At 39.1% G+C, this 27768-nt stretch overlaps 4 protein-coding genes across 4 annotated transcripts in view; 1 reads left to right on the forward strand and 3 right to left on the reverse strand.

Moving 5' to 3' along the window:
- LOC141763303 (uncharacterized) overlaps positions 1-274 on the reverse strand; it is a 29906-nt gene extending 29632 nt beyond the window's left edge. Inside the window, exon 1 of the mRNA XM_074627872.1 lies at positions 143-274. The gene's annotated coding sequence lies outside the window, so the exon portion shown is untranslated. The remainder of the gene's footprint in view (positions 1-142) is intronic.
- On the forward strand, positions 239-7411 carry LOC141762800 (bifunctional epoxide hydrolase 2-like). The gene is given in 19 exon segments (XM_074626874.1): positions 239-429; positions 1234-1312; positions 1492-1654; positions 1855-2003; positions 2005-2046; positions 2178-2300; positions 2574-2645; positions 2833-2928; positions 3019-3097; positions 3461-3495; positions 3763-3789; positions 3975-4060; positions 4197-4308; positions 4987-5061; positions 5148-5190; positions 5270-5372; positions 6262-6331; positions 6979-7059; positions 7169-7411. Coding segments are annotated over 19 exon segments (1773 nt in total). The 3' UTR covers positions 7316-7411.
- Positions 7412-8353: 942 nt separating this feature from the next.
- The window catches only part of plaat1l (phospholipase A and acyltransferase 1-like), a 31986-nt gene continuing 12571 nt past the window's right edge, over positions 8354-27768 (reverse strand). The window contains exon 6 of the mRNA XM_074626882.1: positions 8354-8662. The gene's annotated coding sequence lies outside the window, so the exon portion shown is untranslated. The remainder of the gene's footprint in view (positions 8663-27768) is intronic.
- On the reverse strand, positions 11560-26865 carry LOC141763304 (uncharacterized). The gene is made up of 10 exons (XM_074627873.1): positions 26661-26865; positions 24120-24554; positions 22379-23963; positions 21848-22111; positions 20117-20548; positions 14113-14565; positions 13573-13866; positions 13210-13479; positions 12695-12778; positions 11560-12579 (listed from the first exon to the last, which is right to left on the reverse strand). The coding sequence occupies exons 2-10, from the start codon at positions 24505-24507 to the stop codon at positions 12513-12515; spliced, it is 3837 nt and encodes a 1278-aa protein (XP_074483974.1). The 5' UTR covers positions 24508-24554; positions 26661-26865; the 3' UTR covers positions 11560-12512.

The raw sequence follows: 27768 nt of genomic DNA on the forward strand, positions 1-27768 counted from the left end.
TGTTTCTTCTGTGCTTTTACTATGGAGTCAAACTTTCCCCCCCAACAGACAATACTGTGAATTAAAGTATCAGTGATCTTCTAGATTGTTTTTAGTGACATAAATTCCTATTCTAACTATTTTTGTGCATCATGAAACTTACAGATATTTGCACGTCCACACAGAGGAGGTGTCCCTTTAGACAAGTGGGCGGTCCTGCTGTGTTAGTGTGTTCAGAGGTCAAAGCTTCCTCTCACACATGTCAGCACCAGAAGCAGAGGAAACACATTCCTGTTGGAAGACAGAGGCAGACAAATTAAAGATCCTTTCACTCAGGTCAGAGGAGATGGCTGAGAAGAAAGCCATCTTGTTCAACTTCTGGGGAGTTGCTGTCTCTTCCAGACCTCATGACGTTTTCCACAAGTTGGAGGAGTTGCATAACCTGCCAGGGTAAGGAGAGAGACGGCTGTTACGCAACATCTGTGCACTGTTAAACCAAAAAGTAGTACACTTCAAGTTTATTTATTAAGTATACTTAAGTAAACTTCAAGTATATATTTACCAAGTATACTTTATGTAATAAGTATACTAGTATACTTTTAAGTATACTACTTTAATACTTCTTGGGACTAAATTGACCCACTTTTTAATTTATAAAAGTATACTTTTATGTGTACTTTAAGTGAAAACTAAACTATAAAGTAAATTAGTAGTTTACTGAGAGTATATTTTACAGTGTACTCATAAGCTAAAAAGTGGGCTACAAGTATAAAACTAGTAAACTATCATTATACTTATAGTATAGTTGCAGTACAAAGTAAAACTTAGTTGTAAACTAGTTGTGTACTCAAAGTTTACAATTCATACACTTAAAAGTACACTTAAAAGTATACTTTTATAAACTAAAAAGTGGCCAATTTAGTTCCAAGAAGTATTAACTACTACATAAAGTATACCTGGGAAATATATACTTGAACTTTACTTAAGTATACTTCATAAAATAAACTTGAAGTATACTAGTTTTTCGTGAGGGCAACTATATGCAACCCATGTCCCACATTGTCCCACATTGTCCCACATTGTCCCACATTGTCCCACATTTGGTTTGTCTGGATCCGGTCAGCCTAGTGACACCCTATGAGACTAGGGTTTGTTTGTTTATGTTTAACTTCCCTTTAATGTCACCATGTAGACTCGTATTACAGACGTATTCATGTTTAAATGTCTTTAATCATGTCTCTCTGTGCTTTTCAGTGGTTTTCTGTCCGGCGTGGCGTCCCAGAAGGACGGTGCCATGAGCCGGGCAGAGAGAGGTCAGATGACCCTTTCTCAGGTGGGTCATGTCATGAGCTATAAAATAATCTACTTTTGATTTACTGCTTCACTTCACTTGTTTCTGTCACTGATGGTGGCTGAATATGAAACCTTTCCTGGGCCCCTTTACTGCCTCCTTCATCCTTGAATCTGTGTTTATCTGTGTGTGTGTGTGTGTGTGTGTGTGTGTGTGTGTAGATGATCCCAGCCTTCGGGGCAGAGTGTGTGAAGGAGGCCGAGGTCAAGGGTGTGACCCTGCCATCTGATTGGTCAGTGAGAGGCCTGCTGGAGGAGCTCAGAGCGGTGATGATGGACGTCCAACCAGCCGTGCTGAAGACCGCTGCCAGCCTGCGTCACAGTGGTACACACGTGCAATCACTGAATCTGTTCCCAAAACACATAGAGCAGTGAAAGCGGCCCGTGGGCCTCTAACTAAATCTTTTAGCAGACTTACGAAAGCTGAAGTTTTCCTTTTAATTGTTTGCATCAAAACCTTTTACATGATTCTTCATAAATCTATAGATAATGTAAATACAAGGCTTTTTCCTCCCGTCCCATCAGGGCTACTGACAGCTGTTCTGGCCAATCACTGGCTAGATGACGGCGTGGCTGGAGACGGTCCAGCCCGCCTCCTCTCTCTGCTGGGCGGCCACTTTGACCTGGTCCTCCAGTCCTGCCGCTCAGGTCACATGGTCCCAGAGCCCGCCATGGTTCAGCTCTGCTCTGCATCACCTGGGAGTGACATCACAACAGGTAGACTGTATATCGTACTGTCCCCACAGTGTTGCATGATGGGAGAATACTGTTGAACTTGGATGTTGAATTAGACTAAAGGTTTAAACTCCAATCAGAACAGTATGTCCAGCATGTCCGTCTCCTTTCAGGCTCTGTGGTTGGATGCAGATGAGGAAGGTGTGAAGGCAGCAGAGGGAGCGGGAATGAAGGCCATCTTGGTGGAAAATCTGGATGACGCTCTGAACAAACTGGCCAACTTTACTGGAGTTCAGGTGTGGACCAGAACAGTTTTATCTTTTACTTCTGGACGTTGGATACAAACAAAAACAAATAAAAAACATTGCATCCAAAATGATGAATAAATGCAGCCTTGAATGTAATTTATAAAATATAAAAATAAAGCTAACATTGTGGTGATGCAGGAAAAGAATATGAACTAAACATCAGCTGGTGCTGGAGGAAAGGTCATGTTGTTACCTAAATCCTCAGACAGCTGTTATACTAACATTAGCAAGGTAACATCCAAATGTAAATATGTGTTTCAGGCTGTTGGAGCAGAGAGTCCTCCAGCATCCTGCAGACCTGATGAAGTGTCTCATGGATACGTCACCATCAGGGTAATAATCTGCATCAGTGTCAACACCTGATATCTCTTTAGGAAATCATGGAAGTAACACACAGTTTAAATGTGATTTTCTTGTGACATTAGTAATAATAATTCCTCTTTGTGTGTGTGTGTGTGTGTGTGTGTGTGTGTGTGTGTGTGTGTGTGTGTGTGTGTGTGTGTGTGTGTGTGTGTGTCAGCCTGGTGTGAGGACTCATTATGTTGAAATGGGCTCAGGTCCACCAGTTGTGCTGTGTCACGGCTTCCCTGAGAGCTGGTACTCCTGGAGGTACCAGGTAACATCCCAACACTGCTAAAGACAAATACTACATTCATGCTCACAGTTATTTTTTGAAGATGAACGTCCTCCTCTCTGTCTCTGGAAGATCCCAGCCGTGGCAGCAGCAGGATTCAGGGTGTTGGCTCTGGACATGAAGGGATACGGAGAGTCCACAGCACCCCCAGGTGAGCTACCAAACAAAGAGCACCTTCATAATTATTTAGAAATAATCAAGAGATAAACTACATTGGGTACATACTCAAAGGAATACGGAAGAGTATTATAGGGCCAGGCATAAACGAGAGGAGGAGGATTTTATTTATTTATTTAGCATTTCGAGAGTTAAGTTGAAATGTCAAGAATAAAGTCAAAATACCATTTAATATTAAGTCAAAGTGTTGAGAATAAAGTGGGATTATAATAATAATAATACTTTTACTGTAAGTAAGGTTTTGAATACTTCTTCCCCTGCTGCATTTTAACACGTGTTTTTCATGGAAGAATGAAACAGTAAATTCATACTTTAACGGTTGTGTTTCCACTCACAGACATAGAGGAATATTCTCAGGAGCAGCTTTGCAAGGTAAAAACGACTCAGATATTTAAAGAAACAGACATTAGGTGTTGAGGATGATTGTGTTCCCTACACTTTACATCCTCATCAAGGATAACAAACCATCTCCCAAAGGCATACCATCATGAAGACAGTTTGAATTATATTTAAGCTGACTTGCTACCAATGTTTCTTATTGTTACAGTCATGCAACTTAATTTGCACAGTAAGACATGTACTATTTAATTATGTTTACATAGAATAATATTAAATGCCATAAAACATGTTTTTCTCCAGGATTTAATCACATTTATGGACAAAATGGTGAGTAAATAACATACAACACACGGTAATTAATGTTAGATTAAATGATGAAACATTGGCATTATTTAATAATGTAATATATAATAATGTATGTACGTTTCTATGTAGTTCATTGCAATTTGACAACAAACTTCAGATTGCAGATGCAGATGGTTTTCTCACTTTATTTGTTGTCCATGTTGCAGTCGATGCCACAGGTCACCCTGGTGGGTCACGACTGGGGCGGCGTTCTGGTGTGGACCATGGCTCAGTATTACCCTGAGAGAGTCAGGTGAACACACACACACACACACACACACACACACACACACACACACACACACACACACACACACACACACAGAGATATTCAGTGGTACTCAGATACTTTATAGTGTAGTACAACGGGTTTGTTGTTGTGTGTGAAGGGCTGTGGCGTCTCTGAACACTCCTCTGTTCCGTGCGGATCCTTCTGTAAGTCCAGCAGAGAAACTGAAGGCTGTTCCCATATTTGATTACCAGCTCTACTTCCAAAAACCTGTAAGTCTGCCTGCAGCATGCTTACACACTAACATGCTTATACAGGTGAGCTTTCAGGTGCAGCTTCATACTCATTTACTCTCATACTCCACTACATCTCAGAGTTAAGTACTGAACTGTTTACTGCAGTACATTTTTACAGATTACAGTTTTATATACTCTTCCTGTCCATCGAAAAACATGTATCTCCAGATGTGTTGATTTTCACTGTAGTAAGGTTCTGGATGCAGTACTTTTACTTGTAGTGGAGTATCCTCACAGTGTGGGATTAGTACTTTTACTTGAGGTTCTGGATGCAGTACTTTTACTTGTAGTGGAATATCCTCACAGTGTGGTATTAGTACTTTTACTTGAGGTTCTGGATGCAGTACTTTTACTTGTAGTGGAGTATCCTCACAGTGTGGGATTAGTACTTTTACTTGAGGTTCTGGATGCAGTACTTTTACTTGTAGTGGAGTAACTTCACAGTGTGGGATTAGTACTTTTACTTGAGGTTTTGAATGCAGTACTTTTAGTGAAGTATCCTCACAGTGTGGGATTAGTACTTTTACTTGTGTGCTTTAAATAAAAACATAAGTGAACCACTCCTTCAAGTATTTCTTGTTTCTCTGTGCACGTGACAATAAAGCATAATACAAACTGTAAACGTGTGTGTGTGTGTGTGTGTGTGTGTTGCAGGGCGTAGCAGAGGCCGAGCTGGAGAAAGACTTGGAGAGGACGTTCAAGATTTTCTTTTTCAGCAGTGCTGAAGCGGTGAGGACACACACACACACACACACACATGATATCCAGCGTGTAGCGGTAGAAAACAGACTAATAAATCCATGTTTTTCTCTCAGGAGAGGCGTCCTGCTCTCAGCACTGCAGGAGTCTGTGCTCGAGGTGAATATCACGTCTTAAAAGCACTTTTGAGAGTAAAGTGACCACTGACCTGTGCTGTGCTGTCTGTGTGGTGTCACAGGTGGTCTTTTTGTGGGTCTGCCGGAGCAGATTCCCCGCAGCTGCATGCTGACGGAGGCCGACCTGCAGTACTACGTCAGCCAGTACAAAGAGCGAGGCTTCAGGTCGCACACCTAACACACTATTTCATTCACACCAAAACTCAACCCTCTCACTAACATTTTAAGCTTCCAGGTGTGAAAATGTTTAAGTTGGTCTAAAACCTTAGCTCTGAATTCATGCATTGGTTTTCTTATTGATTACCAAGATAGATTCACTGTGATGGATAACAGATACTGACTGTTTGTGCAATACTGTCATTAATACTGCCTTTAAACTGTACATTTCACAAAATATTATTATTTAATTCTTATTTGTACCATTTTGGCATTTAACACTTAATAGATCCCACTTCTCAGCATTCTTTATTTACTTATTTGCACTCTGGTTATTTATGTATTTTGCAAGTTTCATGCAAATATTTGTACATATTTCTTAATATTCTCATTTTCTTATTTTTATTTTAGTACTTACTTACTTATATTTCTTTAAATATATTGTGTTTATATTTTAGCATTATATATATATATAATTTACATGCTACATACTCCTTTATTTCTATTTTCTTACAAGAGCAACTGTATTTCTGATTCTGATCAGGGGATCTATCTATTGTATAATCACCTGAAAATACCAATCGTGTGTTTTCGTTACCTTAGAATGAGCCGTTTATATTTATATAGTATACAGAGCCGATCATCTTCACGGGTGGCCAAATCCAACGTACAGCTTCTGTTAATATTATATCTAAATTATGTAACTTCTCTTTTGTCACCTTCTATTTCCACCAAAATAATAAAAAAAAGACAATAATCATTAGGTGCAGCCGGATTTTGACCGATGTAGTCAACATTTTGGGTGTTTTTGTGCAAAAAACCTACAAGGAATTGTATCATTATGAGAATGAGAATTACTCTCCAGTGAGTCCATAATCATCTTTGGTTCGTTTCACAGGAGGCCGTTGAATTGGTATCGAAACGGGGATTTGAACTGGAGGTGGATGTGCTCTCGTCCCACCGGAAAGGTTCGTTACAGAGCACAAAAAGCTACATGTACACTAAAACCTGGTTTATACACATCCTGGGAAAATATTCAGTGAAAACCTTCAGAATATAGACAGGAATGAAACTGGAAAGTTTGGTGGATGTAAGTTTAAGATTTCTGGCTCAAAGTATGAGAGAAAAACTCACTTTGAGAAAACGGCCTTTAAAGATATAGATTGTATAGACACTACAGGTGAATAAGATAAAACATTTAACTAATAGATATCACCATGAAACTTCCCCAGTTGATTACTGACATTATGTATTACAAGTTTTCTCAAATGTTATGTTTAAATATGTAAATGAGGCGTTATCTAATACTAACTTTTGGTGAATTTAGCAGAAATCTACAGACGCAAAGTAGTAAAATAAATGTTTTCTTTCCACTAGTCTGAAAGGAGACATATAACGGAAGCAAAGTGCATGTTGTTGCCCTTAAAAACACCAATATAGAGTTTTTCATCAGTAATTTCCTAAAACAGCTGCTCACTGTAGTTTTTATCAAACAAACAGGAGGAAATAGTGACTTTGTTAGGGACTGTTTTCAGCGGCGGATTAATCCACATAAATGATGTAAGCTTTTAAGGTTGACTTTGTGTGTGTGTGTGTGTGTGTGTGTGTGTGTTAGCTGCTGATGCCTGCTCTGATGGTGACGACAGGTAAAGACCAGGTGCTGCTGCCGGCCTTCTCCAAGGGGATGGAGGACCTGGTGAGAAAAACAAAAACAGCAGCATGATTATCAATCAGTCCTTCCTGAAGACAGTAGTGATGGTAGATGTACTGGAAATGAATCTGACGTCTCTGTTTATGGACTGCAGATCCCGAACCTGAGCAGAGGACACATTGAGGAGTGTGGACACTGGACTCAGATGGAAAGGCCAGCCGAGACAAACGCCATCCTGATATCGTGGCTCAAAGAAACACTGACGAAGGCCGGAGGCGTTGCCGTGGCACCCAAACTGTGAAGGCGGGAGGATGAAGTCAGAAAAAAAATGATAAATTAAAGAGCTTTTGTGTCTGATTTGAGCAAAATTAAAAACTTTTGTCAAAAACTGAAACAATGAATCAATTATTATATTTGTCAATTAATAGAGAGCTACAGGAATGAGGCATTTCCTGTTCCCACGTCTCAAAGTCGATGGGTTCATTGAATGGGTTTTTAGTTAGAGGCCTGAAATAAGTTCTGTGGTTAACACAAGCTGAAGAGATTTAAACATTTTGTTCTACGATATAAAATACCCCACTTGTGAGTTTTGAAGCCTTTACGTGTCTTTAAAAAGGCGGTTACTAACAAGTGTCTAAATGAGACTACTAACGCCAACTCGTCCTCCTTTACAGCCTCGTTGTGTATACTCACGCTCATGTGACCGTGGTGTAGTTGGTTTATTGCCTAACGATAGCTTTTAACTTCTGGTGACTGCATTCACACTTCAAGAATCATAAAAGTGGTGTTCATTTGTGGAGATTATCTTACTGAACAAAACGTGTAAGTATCATAAACGTGTGTTTGCCACAGAGCTGATTTTCTGCAATAATCCAAAATCCATTGATAAAAATCCCATTGGCTTTTTGTGGAGGGAACCAGGGAGATGCTAACCTCCTGTTGGCCTACAAAACAGCCAAAAATCAGGATGGAGACGGTCTGTTGGTCAGACAAAATAACACATTTGAAGATTTCCTCTTTGAATTATGATGAACATTTTCACTATTTTCTAACATTTATTTTAAAGAAAACAATAATCAATAAATCAGATATCTAATTGCAGCGAAGGAGCTCGTTGTTGTTTCTGGATTTTTAACAATGTAGACATTTTTTTTTCAGAAAACCCAAACAGAAGACAATGTAAGACAAAAGATTGTACGACCGCTCCCAATAACTTTATTTGTAAAGTAAAGATTGACAATAAAAAGTTGTTAAACTTCTTTTTTTTTTTTTATAATAATGAAATAATAAGAAAAGGAACAGTGAGATGATAAAATGATAATTAAAACTGAAATAAATGAAACCAAAAAGTTGTTTAATTATGAACTATAGCTTCTTTAGTTCAAAGTTTAGCAGGCAGCATTTATCTTTGGCTGAAAACAATTTGATTAAATATGCAGCGTACATGCAAAAATTACAGAGGAACATATAAAATAAAATCCTAAAAAGGACAAAGATGTGGATATTTAGGATTTCTACAATAAAGTCTAAATATTTTGAGAAAAAAAGTCACAATATATACAGAGATTATCTTATTAAATCATGACTTTATCCTTTTCTTGTCAAATTAATTTATGTAAAATATTACGACTTTTTCTCAGAATCATTACTTTTACATTTTTTCTCAACAGTAGCACTAATACCCAGTTGAATTATTCTGGAAATAAAGTTTAACATTAGCAACTAATCCACCCAATCCAAACATTTATTTTCATATATATACGCAAGCTTTTTCTTGAATTATTATTAAAAAAATATGTCTTTGTCTCTTAATCACGTAACCTTCTTCTTGAAATCAGGAGAACGATGTCGCCCTCCGGTGGTCGAGATGGGAACTGAACATAAAGCAGTTTTCACAGTTTTTTCTCCTCAAACAGCTTCTTCCAGGCCGGCATGATGTGTTCATAAATCCTCTCTATCTGGAACACACAGACACACATTTAAACACACGTATACACAGCGACCAAAGACTGATCGCCAGTTCTTATTTGAACAGTTTTTAGAATCCCACAGAAGTAAGAGTCTAATTTAGTTCTTTAAAAACTAAAGATTTGATCAAGTTTTTCTTCTTCTTTCCCAACTTGTTCCTGAACTGGTTCTCCACAGACACACAGACGTTTTCACAGCTCACTGAGCCTCTGAGGGTGAATTTAATCCTGTCAAATTGAACCCTCTGAGACCCACAGTAGAGCCGTTTTAGTCTTTCTTAAGGAGGTACAGGGTCTTTAGGGGGAGATAGCAGGTCAGCAGTAGATGTCACATAGTAGTGTTGTACATCATCTGAAAGCTGGGAACCTGAAGATTAATTTAAGATGCAGCTCAGCATTGTGTGTCAACTTGTTCTGGTGTATAAGGGCTAAGAGCATAATAATAGAAGTATATGATCCCCATGCTCTGTTATGTCTCATAAGTTGTTGCAGCAATTTTGGGGTTGATACCATTTGTTACACAGATTTTGTGCTAAATTTAACAATTTTTTACCACTGGAGAATTGATAAAAATGATCAATAATCCCTCCAAAATACCACATTAAGAAACCAAGACCTTGAGGAACACCAGAGAAAAAGACATGCTGTGATTTGGGATCAAAAACGGTTTATAAAATTATTTAAAGTCATTTTTTACTTATAAAATTATATTGTCATATTTTTTACTTATAAATTGATTTAAAGTCATATCTTTTACTAATAAAATTATAAAAAGTCATATTTTTCACTTATAAAATTGGCTTGTAACCGGAAGTTTGGCTTACATGCAATAAGCCCAGTTTCCGGTTACATCCTACAAAATAAAACTTATAAAAGAAGTGATTGTTGTTTTATTTCAGTTTGAATGCTTCGCTGACAGAATTACGATAAGATTTACTCTGACTTCACTGTAGTGCAGTTAAACTTTCTTCTCCTACTAACCAAAAGTGAGAGAACATTCATTTAGGAGGAAAGTAGCTTTAGCTTCGTTAGCTTCTGCTAACAATGTAAACTAGTTGTGACGTACTACGGCGGCCCTGAAGACTCAACAGACTGAAAACACAAACGCTAATCGATAGACTCGATGGACTGAGAGAAGATGATCGTCGGGTTTAGCTGAGCCTGCTATCTTCTAATATTAGCTCTGATTATTTACTTTATGTAATATCAGTTATATTTAAATGTAAAGGTAAACTAGCTACAGCCTCAGGTAAATCTAAATAATATCATTTAGAAAAGGAGTTTTAACGCCCTCCAGTGGACACGGTCGGTAACTACAACGACATTAATATCAAGTTAGAGGAATTACATACAGGCCAGACTTCCGGTTACATCCTACAAAATAAAAGGGAAAGAGATGTACTTACGCACTTTGTCCACAGGAGGGCAGTGTGGTTATGATTTTAATTATAATGATTGTGTCTAACTACAGTTGTTTACCCGGGCCAGCCAAGGGTTATCAATAGATCTGATTATTACAGGAGATGCTTGGACAGATTCAGTAGAGACGGTGAATATATTGTATCGGTACATTTGATCAGTAATCTGAGCAGCGCTGTTATTTCCTTGTTTTGTTAAAGGGAGTTCTGCTGATAGAGTCACCAGCTCAGAGCAGAACTGTGGTTCATCACCTGCTTTAATCTTCATTTGTTGACTCCATCCTTCTGGTCATCACTACAGTTTATTGTTTAACCGCCTGCTCCCGCGGGATCCCAGTCCTGATGGCGTCCTCTAAAGCAGACCGCTGCACACATCGACACAACTCACGGCTCGTATAAGACATTGTCATTCTTAAAGTATCGGTACTAATAAAACGGGGTGTTGTAGCGTTTTTAATGGCAGGGTATCGCCATACCTTTCTAGTATCGCTGTACCGTGCAACGCTACCGCTGACTTGAATCTACAGCTTCAACAGCAACAGAACAATAAAGACATAAGTCAGGTGTCTTTTGAGTGGGATCAGCTGCTCCTGACTGACCTGAGAGGAGTCCGATGAGCAGCATCACCACCCATCCCGACCAGGCGTCCAGCAGGCTCTTGATCAGCTCCCACATGGACTCTTTACTCTTACTGGTGATCTGGTAGACAAACAACACGGAGAGTTTGCATTGCCTAGCTGAGAAGATTTTGTAAGAATCACAGGCCAAATACAGAGACAAAAGTGAGCTTTTTAAACATCTCCTCTAGCTATTCTCTGGAGTGTTTGGTTTAATCCTGTATGTCCTATTCTCAGACGGGTAATGACCATCTCTTCCCTTTGGGCTCCTACATGTTTCTGAATCCTGTACAGATGTCTCCCTGGGTCACTTAAGTCCCAGTATTCTTGGCAGGATAAACAATGTGGCTACAGGCGTTGGACTGATAAATATCAGATATCAATAAATATCGAGTATTTATTGAGCATATTTACAGCTGTACATTTCACAGTATTTTAGAACAGTTATTGAATTTCCAGAAAATACTAAATTGGGTCACTCAGCTGGTGAACTCATCTTGTATTCTATGCAGCCACAAGTCAAGAAAACACTGATTACTGCAGTTTACAGTAAACGAGGGATTTTAATGAGGAAAAGAGAAGGAACAGACACTCATATTTACATTTCAAGATCATTCCCTTGAGATAATTCACTGTCATCTCAACGTATCAAACATGTTTTATGAACTAAACATTCATAGTTACCACAAAATACTAAAATATGAATTATCCCAACAGAACATTATCTCAGGGTGTCAATGCTAAATATGAGCAGCATGAAATAATAATCTACAGCACCTCCAGAACAAGAGAGGAGTCATGATCTCCAGATGATTATCATCAAACACTGCTGAGCTCTGTTTCAGAAAGAGAAAGAGGATTAGTAAAAACTTTGAGTTAGTTAAACCTGAGATGATGTAAACTCTGGATTTTCTCTTCCAGAAAGAGAGATAACTTAAACTGTGGGTCAGCTACCATGGTAACAGAGTCAGTCGCCACGGTAACTCGACCTGCTCCCTGTTACAGAGCCAGACACGCTGCTTTATTTCCTCCTTCATTCAGCGCGCATCGAAGCGGAGGATTAATTAATTAGTGGAGGATGGACAACAATGGACAACACTGAATTAAACTTTAATATGTTATTGACACTTCTCCCTGCTCTGACTTTTTTAAAGCTAAATGTGCACAGTCAGCATATACATGTACTAATATCTCTACGTTGACTGGATTACAGATGAATCGTGGTATCAGAGCTCTATTGATGATGGCTTTTTATGTTCAGGTTCAACCTACTCAGAGTAGATTGATCAGACTCTGATCAGCTGTTCTGAGTTTCCCTCCTCAGGATAAGTCCACTCAGAGTTCAGGCTTTGTTAAAGCTGAGACCTGAAACGAGGCCCTGGCTGCTCTTGACCTCCATGTGAACAGACCACCTCAAACACAGTATTAGTAGTTGCACTACACTAACATTTTCATCTAATGGTCATCAGACAGAAAACACCACACTGATGACCGCTTCACCATATTTCAAACTTCTTGTCCTTCTTAAAGGACGTTGTGTCCACAATGTTGTTCCTGAAGAGTCTAGAAAAACAGCGAAGCAGAGAGAGCAGACGTCACTCAGCCAGAATAACATGTGAATCATTGAAGTGATGTCAGCCGATGAGCACAGCTGGTGCACTAATGAATGGATGCTCACCGCACGGTGTCAATGGAGGGGTTGGTGGAGACCAGCTGGAGCAACGCGCCGGTTGAAGCATCAGTGATGTTATTGTGACTCAGACTGGAACATGAACACAAACAGAGACACAGAGGAACATTTATTACAGTACATGATATCAGATCAGCCGGCTGCTGCTGGAGGCCGTAGAGGTGACTCAGACTACAACAATAAAAGCTTTAACTTCCTTCTACTTCCACACAGACTCAAATGAAGAGAATAAATCAATTCTGGCTTTAAAAAAACTTAATAAATAAATAAATCATGATAATAAATGAATTCATGTAATCGTGGGAAGCCAAAATCATGATGAATATTTGATGATTAATTGTGCAGCCCAACCTCTCAGCTCATTAAACTGTGAGGAGCTGACATTACTGGCTCTTTTTGAACCTCACACAGACTCCACCTGTTGCTGTGGTATATCTATATATAGACAACACTGCATTAGATGGGTTCTAGGCACATGAAGACATTTACAGTTTGCCACTCACTCCAGGACTTGTACTTTGTGCAGATGTGAGCTGAGTGTGAGCAGCAGCTGGTCAGTGAGCTGACAGTGACTGAGGTCCAGCTCTGTCAGCTCTTCAGAGGAGTCCAGCATCCAGGCCAAAGCTCCACAGACCCTCTGATCCAGTGTGGTGTGACTGAGGTCCAGCTCTCCATCCAGGGCTCTGCAGAGGGACACTGCCCGTCTCACTGTGTCCCTCTCACTGTTCACAGGAACCAGGGACAGCAGCTGGAGGAGGACAGCTTTACTGGCTCTAAACAGAGCAGAGAGAAGACCGTTACGCTGCAGAAACATGAATGAAAACAAGCTTCTTCTCAGGTTTCAGTCATGTTGTGGTCTTTCCCACCTGAGGCGGACTCTGTCGAGGACAGGAAACAGCAGGTCCAGTCCGCCGTCCTCCACCTCACAGTCCTGCAGGATGAGCTCTGTGTCCCGGCTGCTGCGTCTCAGGATGGTGGAGACGGCCCTGCAGTCGTCACCAGTCAGACGGAGAGTGTCCCTCTGATCCAGATCCACACAGGAGGAGCAGGACAGATCCAGCCTGTGCTGCACAGTCCTGAGCAGGCTGACTGCTGCCCCCTGCTGGGCCTCAGAGGCAGCACAGCAGTGGACCAACCTCAGCAGCAGATTCCTGTCAACACTGGGAGGAGAATTCATCTATAGATTAAACTAATATAACCATGTGGTTTCATTGATCAGTCACCAATATGATCTGCAGATTCACATTTACTCCAAACAAAAAATATTAAATAATATTAATTAAAGCCCTCTCCAGTTTATCTTGGCATTTCTATATTTAACTGGTGATTATGAGCTGGATTTTTGACGAGCCTCTTCTGAAGTAAATATACAGTATTATCTAATAGACAGTATTTGTCTGACTTACCTGAGCTGTGAGATATAAGGCAGACACTGTAGGAAACTCCTCACTTCACTCTCTTCATATGAGCAGCCTCTCAGCTTCACTGCTTTCTTCTCTGGTTGGAGTTTCAGCACTTCCAGGAGGATGGAGGTCTTTCTCTCTGAGAGGTCTATGGACCAGACTGCAGGAGCTGACTGGAGAACTGACTGTAATGATGGAAGGACACTCAGGCCTGTTTTAGTCTCATAGTCCTTCAGGTGGGAGGACAGATCCAGCAGGACATCACACTGATATTCCTCGTAGTAGTCATCATCATCATCATCAGTGACTTTAAGAGGGAATGTTTTGTATCTGCACACTGATGATAGCAGCTCCAGTATCTTCTCTCCTGTCTGCTGTTCTCTCTCTGCTGCTGCACAGAACAGTTTCACAAAGAACCTGACTCGTTTTGAATGATGTGACCGCCAAGGATCAAAACTGAAATAATAAAGGAAACATTTAGTGATGATCTGATCTCAGCTGCATAAATACAACAACACACTACTGATGGACTCCATCTTGTACATGCCTGTCCTGTATAAAATCTAATTCCATCTTGACTGAACATCATTTTCTGACTTGTACTGACTCACAACACAAACACTAATCCTGTGTGTGAAATCACTGCATATTAGCTTCCTAGTGGTGATGTTCCCTTTATGTCATTTTACTGTGTATGAGTTTAAAATGTTAAATATATTCACAATATATAAATATACATAGTGGAAGAAGAAAATCTAGAGTCACTATCATGTACAACAGTTACAGAAAATCCCATCATGCAATGCTTCACTTTGCTCCTGAGATCACAGACGTGTAAATTACAGTTATGCTACATTACATCTGTCAGTGATGATGAATCAGATGTCTGAATTCACAATCTGCTGCTCTCTATACAGTTGGTAGAGTTTTCATCACAGTCAGTAAAGTTCCCTCCAGTCTTCAGTTCAAAAGGCAGATCAATGCAGCATTCACTGTTGGTCATTTCTTTTATTAGTTGCTGTGAAATTAAATTGAAGGAGATGCTACTTATTTTATCAGTGGAACAATATTTGTTTTTATATTTCAACTTTATATTTTTAAGCTGCTGATATATATATATATATATATATATGTATATATGTATATAAGTACATAAAAGACAATACCAGTTTTAACTGCAGGTTGTTTCATTTTCGTATGATGTGCTGTTATGTCTGTCTGAGGAGGTTTTAGCAGAGCTGTGTTGTTCTTCTTATTGTTATTCACATCATTTCTTTATTCTCACACAGGCAGAAGACTGTGACATGTTTCCAAATAGATGCAGTTCAATATTTCAAATAAGAAGCTGTGTACTCCCACACTCTTTTCTCTGCTTCACTGGGTCGGTCAGACAGTGACCTTCATTAAGACTAGTTAGCTTAACTTCCAGTTAGGTTTCATATTACAAGTCAGAGGACTAAAACAAGAGTGAGTGGTTTGGCACACAGTGCACTGGAGTAAGAGCATGAAAATACTGCTCCTTTCTACTTATTGAATCCAGAATTATTAATCAATAAAAGAAATCAACAATAATCATGACACCAAATATTGTTAAAAGCAACAGTGAGTTACTGTAGATGTAAGAACTCAACTCCACAAATGTACACTGAAGTCATGTGAAGAACAATTCATTTACCTGAGCTGTGAGATATAAGGCAGACACTGTAGGAAACTCCTCACTTCACTCTCTTCATCTGAGCAGCCTCTCAGCTTCACTGGTTTCTTCTCTGGTTGGAGTTTCAGCACTTCCAGGAGGATGGAGGTCTTTCTCTCTGAGAGGTCTATGGACCAGACTGCAGGAGCTGACTGGAGAACTGACTGTAATGATGGAAGGACACTCAGGCCTGTTGTAGTCTCATAGTCCTTCAGGTGGGAGTATGTATCCAGCAGGAAATCACACTGATATTTGTGATCATCATAATCCCTGTATCTCTCATTTAAAGGGAATGTTTTGTATCTGCACACTGATGATAGCAGCTCCAGTATCTTCTCTCCTGTCTGCTGTTCTCTCTCTGCTGCTGCACAGAACAGATTCACAAAGAACCTGACTCGTTCTGAACGATCATCTGACCACGGAGGATGAAAACTGAAATAATAAAGGAAACATTTAGTGATGATCTGATCTCAGCTGCATAAACACAACAACACACTACTGATGGACTCCATCTTGTACATGCCTGTCCTGTATAAAATCTAATTACATCTTGACTGAACATCATTTTCTGACTTGTACTGACTCACAACACAAACACTAATCCTGTGTGTGAAATCACTGCATATTAGCTTCCTAGTGGTGATGTTCCCTTTATGTCATTTTACTGTGTGTGAGTTTAAAATGTTAAATATATTCACAATATATAAATATAGATAGTGGAAGAAGAAAATCTAGAGTCACTATCATGTACAACAGTGACAGAAAATCCCATCATGCAATGCTTCACTTTGCTCCTGAGATCACAGACGTGTAAATTACAGTTATGCTACATTACATCTGTCAGTGATGATGAATCAGATGTCTGAATTCACAATCTGCTGCTCTCTATACAGTTGGTAGAGTTTTCATCACAGTCAGTAAAGTTCACTCCAGTCTTCAGTTCAAAAGGCAGATCAATGCAGCATTCACTGTTGGTCATTTCTTCTTATGTTTCTACAGTTTATTTTTAGGCTGCTGAGACATTAAAAGTTCATTACCAGTTTTAACTGCAGTTTGTTTTTCACTTTTGTATGATGTGTTTATATGTCTGTATGAGGAGGTATTAGCAGGGCTGCGTTGTTGTTCTTATTATTATTCACATCATTTAATTATTCTCATACAGGTAGAGGACTGTGATACTAAATAATAACTGAACTGAGAAATTGTATTCATCTTTATCTACACTGTGTTGTTCATTTGAGAACAACAATCAACTCTTTTGGAAACACCGGCGACTGTAAGATGGATTTTTTAAACAAACCTCTTCTGAAGGAAGCCACATATTATTAAATAAACTGTATCTGTCTGACTTACCTGAGCTGTGAGATATAAGGCAGACACTGTAGGAAACTCCTCACTTCACTCTCTTCATCTGAGCAGCCTGTCAGCACCACTGGTTTCTTCTCTGGTTGGAGTTTCAGCACTTCCAGGAGGATGGAGGTCTTTCTCTCTGAGAGGTTTATGGACCAGACTGCAGGAGCTGACTGGAGAACTGACTGTAATGATGGAAGGACACTCAGGCCTGTTGTAGTCTCATAGTCCTTCAGGTGGGAGTACAGATCCAGCAGGAAATTACACCAGATATCTTCAAGAGGTGATGTTTTGTATCTGCACACTGATGATAGCAGCTCCAGTATCTTCTCTCCTGTCTGCTGTTCTCTCTCTGCTGCTGCACAGAACAGATTCACAAAGAACCTGACTGGTTCTGAATGATGTGACCACGGAGGATGAAAACTGAAATAATAAAGGAAACATTTAGTGATGATCTGATCTCAGCTGCATAAATACAACAACACACTACTGATGGACTCCATCTTGTACATGCCTGTCCTGTATAAAATCTAATTACATCTTGACTGAACATCATTTTCTGACTTGTACTGACTCACAACACAAACACTAATCCTGTGTGTGAAATCACTGCATATTAGCTTCCTAGTGGTGATGTTCCCTTTATGTCATTTTACTGTGTATGAGTTTAAAATGTTAAATATATTCACAATATATAAATATACATAGTGGAAGAAGAAAATCTAGAGTCACTATCATGTACAACAGTTACAGAAAATCCCATCATGCAATGCTTCACTTTGCTCCTGAGATCACAGACGTGTAAATTACAGTTATGCTACATTACATCTGTCAGTGATGATGAATCAGATGTCTGAATTCACAATCTGCTGCTCTCTATACAGTTGGTAGAGTTTTCATCACAGTCAGTAAAGTTCACTCCAGTCTTCAGTTCAAAAGGCAGATCAATGCAGCATTCACTGTTGGTCATTTCTTTTATTAGTTGCTGTGAAATTAAATTGAAGGAGATGCTACTTATTTTATCAGTGGAACAATATTTGTTTTTATATTTCAACTGTATATTTTAAGCTGCTGAGATATTAAAAAAGACAATACCAGTTTTAACTGCAGGTTGTTTCATTTTAGTATGATGTGCTGTTATGTCTGTCTGAGGAGGTTTTAGCAGAGCTGTGTTGTTCTTCTTATTGTTATTCACATCATTTCTTTATTCTCACACAGGCAGAAGACTGTGACATGTTTCCAAATAGTTGCAGTTCAATATTTCAAATAAGAAGCTGTGTACTCCCACACTCTTTTCTCTGCTTCACTGGGTCGGTCAGACAGTGACCTTCATTAAGACTAGTTAGCTTAACTTCCAGTTATGTTTCATATTACAAGTCAGAGGACTAAAAACAAGAGTGAGTGGTTTGGCACACAGTGCACTGGAGTAAGAGCATGAAAATACTGCTCCTTTCTACTTATTGAATCCAGAATTATTAATAAATCAACAATAATCATGACACCAAATATTGTTAAAAGCAACAGTGAGTTACTGTAGATGTAAGAACTCAACTCCACAAATGTACACTGAAGTCATGTGAAGAACAATTCATTTACCTGAGCTGTGAGATATAAGGCAGAAACTGTAGGAAACTCCTCACTTCACTCTCTTCATCTGAGCAGCCTGTCAGCTTCACTGGTTTCTTCTCTGGTTGGAGTTTCAGCACTTCCAGGAGGATGGAGGTCTTTCTCTTTGAGAGGTCTATGGACCAGACTGCAGGAGCTGACTGGAGAACTGACTGTAATGATGGAAGGACACTCAGGCCTGTTTTAGTCTCATAGTCCTTCAGGTGGGAGGACAGATCCAGCAGGAAATCACACTGATATTCCTCGTAGTAGTCATCATCAATGACTTTAAGAGGGAATGTTTTGTATCTGCACACTGATGATAGCAGCTCCAGTATCTTCTCTCCTGTCTGCTGTTCTCTCTCTGCTGCTGCACAGAACAGATTCACAAAGAACCTGACTCGTTCTGAACGATCATCTGACCACGGAGGATGAAAACTGAAATAATAAAGGAAACATTTAGTGATGATCTGATCTCAGCTGCATAAACACAACAACACACTACTGATGGACTCCATCTTGTACATGCCTGTCCTGTATAAAATCTAATTACATCTTGACTGAACATCATTTTCTGACTTGTACTGACTCACAACACAAACACTAATCCTGTGTGTGAAATCACTGCATATTAGCTTCCTAGTGGTGATGTTCCCTTTATGTCATTTTACTGTGTGTGAGTTTAAAATGTTAAATATATTCACAATATATAAATATAGATAGTGGAAGAAGAAAATCTAGAGTCACTATCATGTACAACAGTGACAGAAAATCCCATCATGCAATGCTTCACTTTGCTCCTGAGATCACAGACGTGTAAATTACAGTTATGCTACATTACATCTGTCAGTGATGATGAATCAGATGTCTGAATTCACAATCTGCTGCTCTCTATACAGTTGGTAGAGTTTTCATCACAGTCAGTAAAGTTCACTCCAGTCTTCAGTTCAAAAGGCAGATCAATGCAGCATTCACTGTTGGTCATTTCTTCTTATGTTTCTACAGTTTATTTTTAGGCTGCTGAGACATTAAAAGTTCATTACCAGTTTTAACTGCAGTTTGTTTTTCACTTTTGTATGATGTGTTTATATTTCTGTATGAGGAGGTATTAGCAGGGCTGCGTTGTTGTTCTTATTATTATTCACATCATTTAATTATTCTCATACAGGTAGAGGACTGTGATACTAAATAATAACTGAACTGAGAAATTGTATTCATCTTTATCTACACTGTGTTGTTCATTTGAGAACAACAATCAACTCTTTTGGAAACACCGGCGACTGTAAGATGGATTTTTTAAACAAACCTCTTCTGAAGGAAGCCACATATTATTAAATAGACTGTATTTGTCTGACTTACCTGAGCTGTGAGATATAAGGCAGACACTGTAGGAAACTCCTCACTTCACTCTCTTCATCTGAGCAGCCTGTCAGCACCACTGGTTTCTTCTCTGGTTGGAGTTTCAGCACTTCCAGGAGGATGGAGGTCTTTCTCTCTGAGAGGTCTATGAACCAGACTGCAGGAGCTGACTGGAAAAGTGGCCTCAGTTTTGGAATGACACCTGAAAACCCTCCACTCTGGACGTGTTGATAAAAATCAAGGATGTAGTTTAAGTCATTGTTAACAGAAAACAAAGAGAGGAGCCTAGTCACTACATTGTGAGAGCTTCCTCCCTCGTCAAGTGCTGCTTTCAGGCATAAATCCAGTAGCAGCTTCTTTTTGTTCCTCTCCAGTGTCTCGTGGCATTGCTTCGGGTCTTGTGATCCTGGATCTCTGTAGGACATCCTGAAGCTGCATGATAACAAACAGATGTATCAGACAGTGTATGTACTGTAAAACCTCATCAAATGAAAATCTAAACACATACAATGTAAACACTGTGCTCATGTTAGATATGAAGTGCAACTGCAATATTTATTTTTCTACATCTTTAGCAGAGTTTATGAAAAGAGTGTCTTATAGAAAAAGGGGGAAATCATCTAGTTGGCAACGCAAGTTCAGAAGTTTAATAATGAACATTATTAGTAGTTTATGATTCCAGACTAACCTGATCACTGCATAGCCATGTGAACTCTGCTAGCTCCCAACTTTAAACAGGTTTAGTAGATTTTAACTGCTGAAATCTAAAATCGGAGAAGTTTACAGAAAGGTATGAAATGGAATTTAACTCTGAGGTTGGTACTTCTTCTATTTGTGCAGTTTTAACATGATATGTGTCAGCAGTATTCCCACAGTGTATGGAGGCTGTTAGAAGCTGTGACATCAATTGAAGGACTTTCTTTAAAACAGACTAAACAAACTGCTGGTTAACCCTATTTACATGCTGGTTGTTATACCTATTCCACTGTGTCTTTAGAGGTGCTGACCACTGAGTGTTAAAAAGTCAACCAGCTTTAATGCATTAGCCAGTGTTTCAAATTATTGGGGAGCCAAAACAAACCTGAGTTCACCCAGAAGCAACAACATTTGGACTTTGGGGGGTTTTGGAAAACTCATAAATATGAATTAGCCTTTGTAATGCTGCAATAAGTGATATAAGAAATACATCAAAGTTTACTTTTCTCTGCTGATCCACATATCAGCATGCAGTTAAGACTTCAGATAAGGATTTTCATTTCAACATTGACGGTTTTACAAAAGGATAAAAGTTTAAAGATTTTAGAATCATTTTTCGTTATTCTCATTACATCCCGATAACGATCTACCTGCGTGTACTCTGCCCGTGCACTCATTGCACATCACCTGAGTCTTCCACAGCTGCTAGCATGCCAGCTGTGAGTACTAACAACAGCCATGTTCACCATTCATGTTCATTATGATATGTTTCTGTTCATAATGATAATAGTTGGGGAGTGTCTCTGGATGGAGGCCTGAAGCGACGGACTGTCAGTATTGCTGACTTGGTGACTTTCTCTCTAGATTTAGGGACTTTTGGAGCTTGTGCTGCAAGCTACTTTCATTGGAGAAGAGTTGGCAACACTGGTCTTTTTAAAAATCCAGTGTACTCTTGCTAGCGTCTCGAGATGGCCCACCCTGCCTTTAAGTCTGTGGAAGTGGAATCAGCATCACACAAAAACAAAAGCTACATACCTGAGTGAGCTGATGTGTGGCAAAGCCTCCAAGAGAGACTCGCACAGATTCTGGCAGACGGGAGTTTCCCTTTCCCAGTGGAGGCAGACGTTAACCTTTGTAGTAATCTTCTGCATGATGTTTACTGCTCTTTCAAACAGCTGTTTTTTACCCTCAACTGGGAGGTGCAACTGATTTCCATCAAGGCCAAGTAAGCTCATGTGGTCCATCTGCCCTTCACTGAGGAGCAAGATCTTCCACAGCTGCTGTGGCAGAGGGTCACACCTATAATGTGAAGAGTAACCAGAGATCATTTCCTCATTATAGAAGTAATAGAGTAGAAAATAGTAAAGTATAAAAAGTGTTAAGGCAAAGAAGTTACTGCAAAAGTACTACTTCTATTCTCTGATTCTATTTCTATTCTAATTTGTCATCCTAATTACATCTTGGATTTATTAATAGAAATTAGTGGTTACACATTAAATTCTACTTAATTAGATGTGTTGTAGCATTAGCTGTAATTTGACACTTAAAACACGTTTTCACTCATACCATTGGACGTTTTCAAGGCATCCAAATAGTCGTCTCATTCCTTGTTCTGATACCGTGACGTCCTCAAGGTCCAGGCTTATCTTCCTCTCCTTCGACTGACTGACCACATAGGCCACAGCACAGCAAGGGTATGAATGGAGACTCTCTCCACTGAGATCAAGATGGTAGTCCAGCTTGTCCAGAAGGTAGATGCATGCTTCAGGACACTGGGACTCATACATGCACTGGCATAAGAACAGTACACTGAACAGCTCACTGTTGAGAAATGTGGAAATCATTTCCCCAAAGAACCAGCTGGATATATTCTTGAGCTCCTCAGCTGGTATCAGACACTTCATCAAACTGGGGCTCTTGTCAGTCAACAATCTACACATGAAAGGGATCAGATGCTTCATGTGTTTCTTCTCCTCAGTGAGGCATTGCTGAAAAACATCCTTGATTTGATCTGGATTCTTCAAGAGCCACAGTGCTGCAAAAAACTCCTGCATTGTGTAATGGAGAAATGCATGTGTGGTTATTGTCTTAGTAGGGGCGACTCTGATAACAAGCTGTTTCAGGAAGGAGAGGACACAGCTGTCTTCACAGGGACTTTCAGTCAAGTTCACAGTCTTTTCTTCAGTTGCATGAAAAGCAACTTCAGCCAAAGACAGTATTTCATTTCTCTTGTTGTTGATGAAGGAATCTAGATCTTTGATTTTTGTTTTGCTGTTTATTTGAAGGCAATGGCGAACAATATTGATGTAGATTTCAGTTATACTGCATGGCTGTGGAGAGTCTTCTGGTGTCTCAAATGAAGAGCAGGCAGCCACCATCAGTGCATACATTGGGACATGGCAAAGAGTCAACAGCTCCACGTTGCTCAAAACATTCTTCTGTTTGTCGCCTATTATTTCAGATAAGTATGTTTTTATGGTCTGCTCACTAAAGCCTTTGACTTCCACTCTTTCAAAGTCGGCAGGAAGAAACTCTTCTTCGTCATCAGGTCTGCAAGTCACGATGACCTTGGCATCAGGTAGGATCTCCTTCTCTAGAAGTCCCTTCAGATCGGTGACTCCATCAAAAATGAGTGTAACACTGTCAGAGTTCTTTATGTCCTGTAAGACCTCTTCTTTGCCTTCATCTGGCTCACTGAACACACCGAAGAGAAGATCCTCCAAGCTCAGGGCCTTCATGATGTGGGATGTTTTTCTCATGTCAAAGTAAAACATGTAATCAAGGTCCTTGTTGTCTCTTTCTGCCCAGAGTTTCAACATTTCGTGAGTGAGTGCTGTCTTTCCAATCCCAGGCTTACCAACCAAGAGTATGTTTTTATCTGTTTTCAGCAGGTCTCTGGGGGACGTTTCTGCTTTGTCCTCAGGCATGTATGTCTTTAGCATTTTAGGACGACTCTTCTTGATTTTCTTGCTCTTCATTTTCTTTACTTTAGAGGGACAACTTTTTTTTGTGTCTAATACAAGTGACATGTACGACAGATCAGGCTTGTTGTTTTCATCAAACAGATTTTTGTTTGCCATCCAAAACTGATTTGATATTTTTTTTGCTTTTGACTTCAACTTTGCCTGATATCGGCAGCACGGGCTTGTTCCTAAAATAGAAATAACAGTGAGTAAATAAATATACCATGAATTAAGTGCTGAGACCTTTCACTAAATAATAGATCAATATTTGCACACAGACACAATAAATGCATTATATAAAATCAGCACATCAAAGGTGCTGATCACAATATCAATCAATATACCTTGTAAGTAGTTTGTATCTATTTGTGTGTCTTCCTTGAAAGGAAAGCAGCTGATCCAGTTGTGCAGGTCAAACTCCTTGGTCTCAGTAGAAGCTACAGTCTTTCTCTCAGGGAGAGATGTCCTCCCTAAGCTCTTCTTCCTCGTCATGTAAATAATCCTGAGGAACTTGTAGCAGGCATCTTCACCCTTTCTTATGACAGAGTCCAGTATTTTTCTGTTTTTATCGTAGTCATCTTTCTCTGCTTCTATTTTGCTGACATCCTCATTACCCAAAACTCTTTGCTGATTCAAGTTCTCCAGAATCTCTTCGTGATTTTTTAATCCATTCACAAGGTGACTTCTGGCCTCCTTGACGTAATTTAAGGCAGACCGTGTTGAACAAGCCATGTGTCCGTACTTCTGTATGTTCTGCACACAGACCCAACTTCAATGATCTGAGGAATCAAATAAAAGGTTAAATAAAATGTAAATTACAACAATTATTCTGCCTGTGATGTATTAACTATTACGTACATCTTTCAGAGTAACAGAAATGTTTTTGCAGAACTGTCTAAACATCATGCAGCTGATGCAACATTTAACAGTTTAACATTGATTCTAATGGTGTTTATCAATTTCAAGATGGATACCTGTGTCCTTCTGAAGAATGTGAGACCCAAAATGAGACGGTAGGGAATCCAAACAGTCATGTTTCATATTTCCAGATCTATCTCCACACTACATTTATACTGTCTGCAGAACAGGAAAAAGGCCTGGCTGAACCCAGACGTGTTCTCAATGCTGAGCCTTTAACGGAAACACGCTTAAAGAAATGTGTGCCAGACTGATATGTAAAATAGATCAAATATATTCAGGGCAGACAACAGGAGTGGAGGAAGAGTTGGCATCAATGTCAAATCATGCTGCATGTGTAATTTATTGAATAGCATTTCTCGACCAAGCAATAATGACCTTCCTAGACCACATCGTACACAGACACATGCAGACTGTATATCACACTTACACAGATTCCTCCAAGTCTCCACTGATGATAGACTCCATCAGCTGTTCAGTACCTTTGGTGGTGATTTACCTGATGACAGGAAAACAAAAGATATCATAAAGTCACTCTACAGAGACTCTACTGGAGGCTGGAAAAGTACTTTCACCTATTATGCATGTTCTTCAGGTGAAGAAAACAACCTAAAACGTTGTTTAAAGTTATTATTCTCTTAAAAGGACACTAGTATTGAACATCAACCAACAATAAGACAGTACAGGACAATGTTCTCTTTAATAAAGCTGCAAATATACAACATTATTTATTCCATGGGTCTCTGTCAATGCAACTAAACATTTTAGGTGTGATTAGGACATTAATACTATACATTTACACAGCATTGTATTTTTATACATCCATATTTATGGAAGCCACTATCATAAGTTTCATTTTGTCCTTATGTATGTATTTATTTATTTGGTGGAAGAACCTCTAACTTCACTGCTTACTCCTGAAAACGAACAAGCTACGTTGCTAAGATAGTTTAAGATGCTATAACAGTTAGTCACAAGCTCCCCATAACCGTTACTAGTACAAACTAGGATCATATTTACTTTAATTACCCCTAAAAATGGAATATTTCATTGTTTTGTTCCTCAAAACGTATTTAAACCAACATCGGAGCTGGACATAAAGAAATGATATATATATCCGTGTTGTATATATCCATCTGTCGTTCATCTCCGTACATACAACACAGTTCAACATTTTATAAAGCTAAAATGCTGTGTGGACTATATTTACACTGTATCCCAAAAACATGCATCATTCTGTGACATTTGATGTTTTTGCACAAATTGATGATGTCACTATCATCTCCTCTCTCTGTAATCCTCCAGAGGTGTAACCCCCCATCCATTTCTAACACCTGAGCTCATTGGTATGCATTGCTCCCGGGTCTGACCCAGGTTGTATCTGAATTGTCCTGACCAGGGTTCAACCCGGGTTGACTGGCCTGGTTTGAATTGACAAAAGGAGGGTTGGACCAGGGTAGGTTAACCCTGGTCCAACCTTGGTCATTGGTGTGAAAAGGGTATTAGTCACATCCGACTGTTCCTTTCAAAATAAAACCCAGCCACACTTACAGGAAGTAACAAAATTAAAAGCCGTCAAACAAAATTCACCTAATGCCATTTTTTTTTTTTTTTACATATCCTTCACAAAACTAACGACATGGGTGATTTTACAGTTTTGATCGTGGATTAACGCTCTGCCATGCTGTCTGAACAGACATGAATACTTCTTTCATATAGTGAGAAGCACTTTGGGAAGAGCTGGGATGTTAGTTAACTGAAAAAGTCCTAAATCTTAAATAGGTGAGCTACTAAAGTAATGAAATAAGATACTGGAGGCCTATTTATAACCATATCATCCACAGGTATATTTCCTTTAAAGTCTTTGTACAATGATAAGTGGAAACAAAGGGTTAGGCCTGCATGGTCTCTTCCTCTTAATCTACCTTAAAGCACTGCTTTGTTCTTCTCTTCTTCCTTGTTCTTACCTGTATGGCACAGTGACAGCTTCTTATCCTTCAGTGAAGTTTAGTGGGTTTCTCTCTGTGTTGGGAGGTCGATGTTTTTATAAATCCAACAGTCCAGCCTCATGCACAATGTCTCAGCGTTTCCTGGTCTGTCTTACTTCCCCTTTAGCTGCAGAAGCACACATCCTGTATGAAGAGGAGCTCTCACATCCACAAGATGCCACTATTGGACCAGAAGACACAAACCGAGAGATGAAATCCAGACTCACAACAGGACTACAATCTAAAACAGAAGTTATCTATTAGTTAATATTGTGTGTTTTAAATTACTAAATTAATTTAAAGTTCAATAAATGTTGTTTCTTATGTAAGAAATCAACCACTTCCTGTTGGTTTATTCAAGTGTGCTACTAGTATACTTCTTTAAACTTAAAATAAGAGAGTATACTTTCAGATTACTTTTTATGTATTCATCAGAGATATACTTAACAAAAGTATACTTAAGTATACTTGGCTCATGCTGACAAGAATACAGAAAAGTCTAAGTATATTTGGCTTATAGGCCTACTGGTACTTAATCTTCTGATCGAGATATACTTACAGTAAGTATAATTCAGTATTCTTGAGTCATAGACTTGAGTCCTCGTCTCTGATAAAAAGTGTGCTACAAAGTATAATTGCAGTATAAAAACTATTAAACTAGTAGTTTACTGAGATTATACTTTACAGTGTACTTTCATAAACCTTAAAGTGGGCTACAAGTATAAAACTAGTAAACTATCAGTATACTTATAGTATAGTTGCAGTACAAAATAAAACTTAGGTGTAAACTAGTTGTGTGCTCAAAGTTTACTATTCATACACTTAAAAGTACACTTAAAAGTACACTTAAAAGTACACTTTTATAAACTAAAAAGTGACCAATTTAGTCCCAAGAAGTATTCAACAAGAAGTAATCAACATGTGAATGTCCAACAAGCCACTCTTTACTGTTATAAATGACATAAATGTTTCTTCTGTGCTTTTACTATGGAGTCAAACTTTCCCCCCCAATAGACAATACTGTGAATTAAAGTATCAGTGATCTTCTAGATTGTTTTTAGTGACATAAATTCCTATTCTAACTATT

Source organism: Sebastes fasciatus, chromosome 24 (genome assembly GCF_043250625.1).
Source record: "Sebastes fasciatus isolate fSebFas1 chromosome 24, fSebFas1.pri, whole genome shotgun sequence".
In the NCBI taxonomy this organism is placed as follows: domain Eukaryota; kingdom Metazoa; phylum Chordata; class Actinopteri; order Perciformes; family Sebastidae; genus Sebastes; species Sebastes fasciatus.

What these genes read in the sequence shown, in the direction of transcription:
- LOC141763304 (XM_074627873.1), bottom strand. Translation starts at nt 24,507, where the DNA reads ATGGCTTGTTCAACACGGTCTGCCTTAAATTACGTCAAGGAGGCCAGA. An exon ending in TGCCTTGAAAACGTCCAATG is followed by an intron (nt 22,112 to 22,378) that starts GTATGAGTGAAA and finishes TTCACATTATAG; the next exon opens with GTGTGACCCTCTGCCACAGC. An exon ending in CCCTCCATTGACACCGTGCG is followed by an intron (nt 12,580 to 12,694) that starts GTGAGCATCCAT and finishes CTGTTTTTCTAG; the next exon opens with ACTCTTCAGGAACAACATTG.